General features: G+C 44.1%; 1 protein-coding gene across 1 annotated transcript; it reads right to left on the bottom strand.

Moving 5' to 3' along the window:
- Nucleotides 1-724: 724 nt before the first annotated feature.
- On the bottom strand, nt 725-1,786 carry LOC149168714 (uncharacterized). The gene is made up of 2 exons (XM_089424958.1): nt 1,689-1,786; nt 725-1,406 (listed from the first exon to the last, which is right to left on the bottom strand). The coding sequence occupies exons 1-2, from the start codon at nt 1,784-1,786 to the stop codon at nt 725-727; spliced, it is 780 nt and encodes a 259-aa protein (XP_089281084.1).
- Between the last annotated feature and the right edge of the window lie 1,811 nt (nt 1,787-3,597).

Raw genomic sequence — 3,597 nt, 5'->3', positions numbered from 1 at the left:
ATGTAAATATTTTGCTCTAAAATATTAGAAATAGTAAAAATTTGTTGTACCCTAAGTGAGCTCAAGACAAAAAAAAATAGGGCATATAATGCATATTGGCTCTTTAATTGATGTTTATTTTTTTTTTTTTTCCACAGAAAAAATCAAACCATCTATTAAAAATAATAGGTAGTTACATAGCAAATGCAAGGCATTGCAAAAGGACTCGTTCTTTGCCATGAGGCAGGGGAAAGAACGGAGTCGCAGCTGATTGAAAAAGAAATCAGCACAGACATGCTCACCCAGAAGGCAATGAACCAGCGCAGAAATCCCATATGGTTGACATTCAAAATGGAAAAGTCATGCGCCGAAACCGACCAAACGAAAAGAGGCACAAAACCTGCTTAAGAAAAAGAGCATGCCTCCCTGGAGCCCAAAGGAAGGCAGACCGTCGAAGAATAAAATATATGCAGAAAAACAAAGATTCGGCACAGGGAAGGAGCACACATTGTCCAGGAAGGAATCCTGCGTAAACACGATCAGGATTATGGAGAAAAGGTAGAGAGAAATAGTGACCAGGTCGAAGCGAGCCTCCTTTTACAAGGAAAGCAGCCCGAGAGACCTTAGAAGGAGCATCGAAGCAGAAAAGAAAAAAAAAACAAGAGAAAACAGGACATATATTTACAAAGCACAGGAAAGAGAAACGCAGAAAAGAAATCTAAGCAAAAATGGGTTGTTCGAGAGGTCAAACCACCCCATTTTCTTCTTCTAGGATAGTCCATGACCCCATGATTTGATTAACACCTTCTTTGGAGAGACGATCGGCATCAGAATTTCTTTCCCTGTAGATGTGACTAAGGGAGATCTCCACGAATTGATTTTTTAGTCGAGAAACTTCTCTAAGCAAGGGAAGCAGGATGAAATTGCTGCATAACTGCATCCCATTGAACCAACGCACAGTGTTCATAGAGTCCCCGAAGATCTGAACCTCTTGCACGTTCCGCAGGACAAGCCAACAAAGAAGAAGGTGGAGGGCTTTCAATTCAGCAAAATTATTGGATCCTTGGCCGAGGCTGACTGAAGCCTTAAAAATCTTATCCGTTGAAAGATGGATTATTAAACCAGCCCCATAGCGATCATTTATGTCTGAGGATCCGTCATAATAAGCCCACAGGATTGAAGATCTTATAGATTCTTGCCGAACCAGCCTGGGAGAAGGAGTAGTAGGCGGAGCAGGGATACTATCGAATATTGCAGCTCCTTCAGCATCCAATCTTGTGATCGGGAAGACGGAGTCCTTGAAGATGACCTGGTTCCTAGCCAGCCATGTCCCCCAGGTGATGAACAACGGGATGGATCTCTCTCTGTCATTTGCAGCTTCTTTCCACCACTTCTGCCAGGCTTCCGAAATCCCTTGCCCTTCCCACCTATAAGAGATTTTGAGTAACCTTAACATTTCAGTCCAAAGACTAGAATTGAAAGGGCAGAAGAGGAACAGGTGTTGAACTGATTCAATGCTGTCTTTGCATAGAGGACACTAGCCAGGGCCTATCCTACCCCGTCTTTGAAGAAAATCCCAAGTAGGGACTTTTTGGAGCAGAGCACACTAGAAAAAAAGTTTGGTTTTCGCTGGACCTTTTAACTTCCATAGAGATTTGGCCCACCAAGTCAGATTTTCCCACCCTTTCTGGGTCATCATCCATTTGTACCCCATCTTTGGAGAGTAGATGCCATTCTGAGCAAAGACCCACCAAAGTTCATCTGGGGCGTCGGAGAGCCTGACTGAAGAATTAAGGAGGTCATTCATGTACGAATCCCATTCCTCCAACCATTCTTCATCCAGCTAAAGATCTATTCCTTGCATCCACCCTTGGCTCCATATGGAAGAAGTCCGAGGATTGGCCACCTGGTTTAAAGTGAAACGACCCTTCTCTTTTAACACCGCAACCAACCCCTAAGATAGGGAAAACCGCTCTGAACAACCAACCTAGGGATCTCGACCCAACCTTATTTGAGTGCCATCTCCCACGCTCCAAGCCAATCCCTTTTCAATTATGTTGACAGAGGCAACCACGGCTTTCCAGACCACCGATGAGTGTTTGAAGGCCTTTGATGGCAGTTTAATCCAATCTATCGTTGATAGAGGGTTGATATATTTTCTATTTGTAACAACAGTCCACAAATTGTCAAAAGAAATAAGCCTCCAAGCGAGTTTTGCTACTAAAGATTGGGAGAAGCATTGAAGGTTTTTGATCCCCCAACCTCCCCACTCTTTGGGACGAGCCACTTTATCCCAGGTGATCCACAGAGTGACCTTTTTTGACTTGGAACCTGCCCACAGAAACCTGCTGCAAAGTTTATCGATTTGGGAGAGGACTACTTTGGGAACCCAAGTCAGGCTAGCCCAGTAGACAGGTACAACCATAAGCACAGATTTTATTAACACAAGCCTTCCCGCCCTGGAAAGCCATCTGAAGCTCTAGTGTTTCAGCTTGGATTCGATTTTAGCAAGAATCCAGGTCCAATCTTTGTTCCTGTAGTTGTCCGGTTTGAGAAGAAAGCCCAAGTATTTGAAGGTATCCTCCAGCGCTTTGACATCGAAGTTTAAGACCATCTTCATGCTGTGCACCATATCTCTGGACAGCCCTGAGCATGTGAGAGAGGATTTCTTCTCATTTATACAGAGACCAGTCGCCTTCAGGAAAAGGTCCATGATCCTTTTGAGCGTCTTACAATCCTCCAGGCTACCATTACTGAACAGAATTATGTCGTCCATGAATAGAAGGTGGGTAACCCAGAGATTTTTAGCTGCTTCAATGCCTTTGAGAGTTCCTTGTCTTTTAGCATCGTGGATCATAAGGCTGATGCCCTCTGCAGCCAACAAAAACAAGAGGGGAGAGAGCGGACAACCTTGACGCAGACCGCGTTCAGGGCTGAAAAAACTGGAGGCCGCTCCATTAATCAAAATAGCTATGGAAGAGGAAGAAATACAGCTCATAATCCATTTCACAAAGTCATACCTGAAACCCAGATGAGTTAGCAATAGCCTGAGAAACAGCCAGCTGATTCTGTCAAAAGCCTTTGACAAATCGATTTTCACTACAACTCCCTTTTTTTTCCCGATTTTTAGACTATGGAGAGTTTCTTGAGCAACTCCAACCGCTTCATGGATTTGTCTGCCGTCGAGGAAGCCAAATTGCTCAGGGGATATGTTTCTGGAGAGAAAGGGTTTTAATCTGGAGGCAATGACTTTTGCTATGATTTTGTAAACATAGGTGCACAGGGATATGGGTCTGAAATCTGCAAAAGAGCCCGGGAGGTCAGATTTGGGGATAAGAGCAAGAAAAGTGGAGTTGAAGGGATGGAAAATTGATCCCGTGCACCTTGACTCTTCTACAACTGCCACAAGCTCATCATCAATGAACTCAAAAAAGTTTTGGAAGAATTCGACAGTCCAGCCGTCCGGGCCAGGGCTTTTGTCCTTTTGCATGGATTTGAGAATATTCTCTACCTCTTCCTTAGAAACAGGGGCCATGATGGAATTGTTGCCTTCCTCCTCTATGAACCTAGGGAAGTACTGAGCAACTCTTATGACTTCAGCAATAGTTGCTTCCTCTA

This window comes from Pinus tabuliformis, chromosome 4_2 (genome assembly GCF_031772625.1).
Source record: "Pinus tabuliformis cultivar Carrire ecotype Pingquan chromosome 4_2, CPIR1, whole genome shotgun sequence".
Taxonomy (NCBI): Eukaryota; Viridiplantae; Streptophyta; class Pinopsida; order Pinales; family Pinaceae; genus Pinus; species Pinus tabuliformis.
This window is presented reverse-complemented; position numbering and strand designations above follow the sequence as displayed.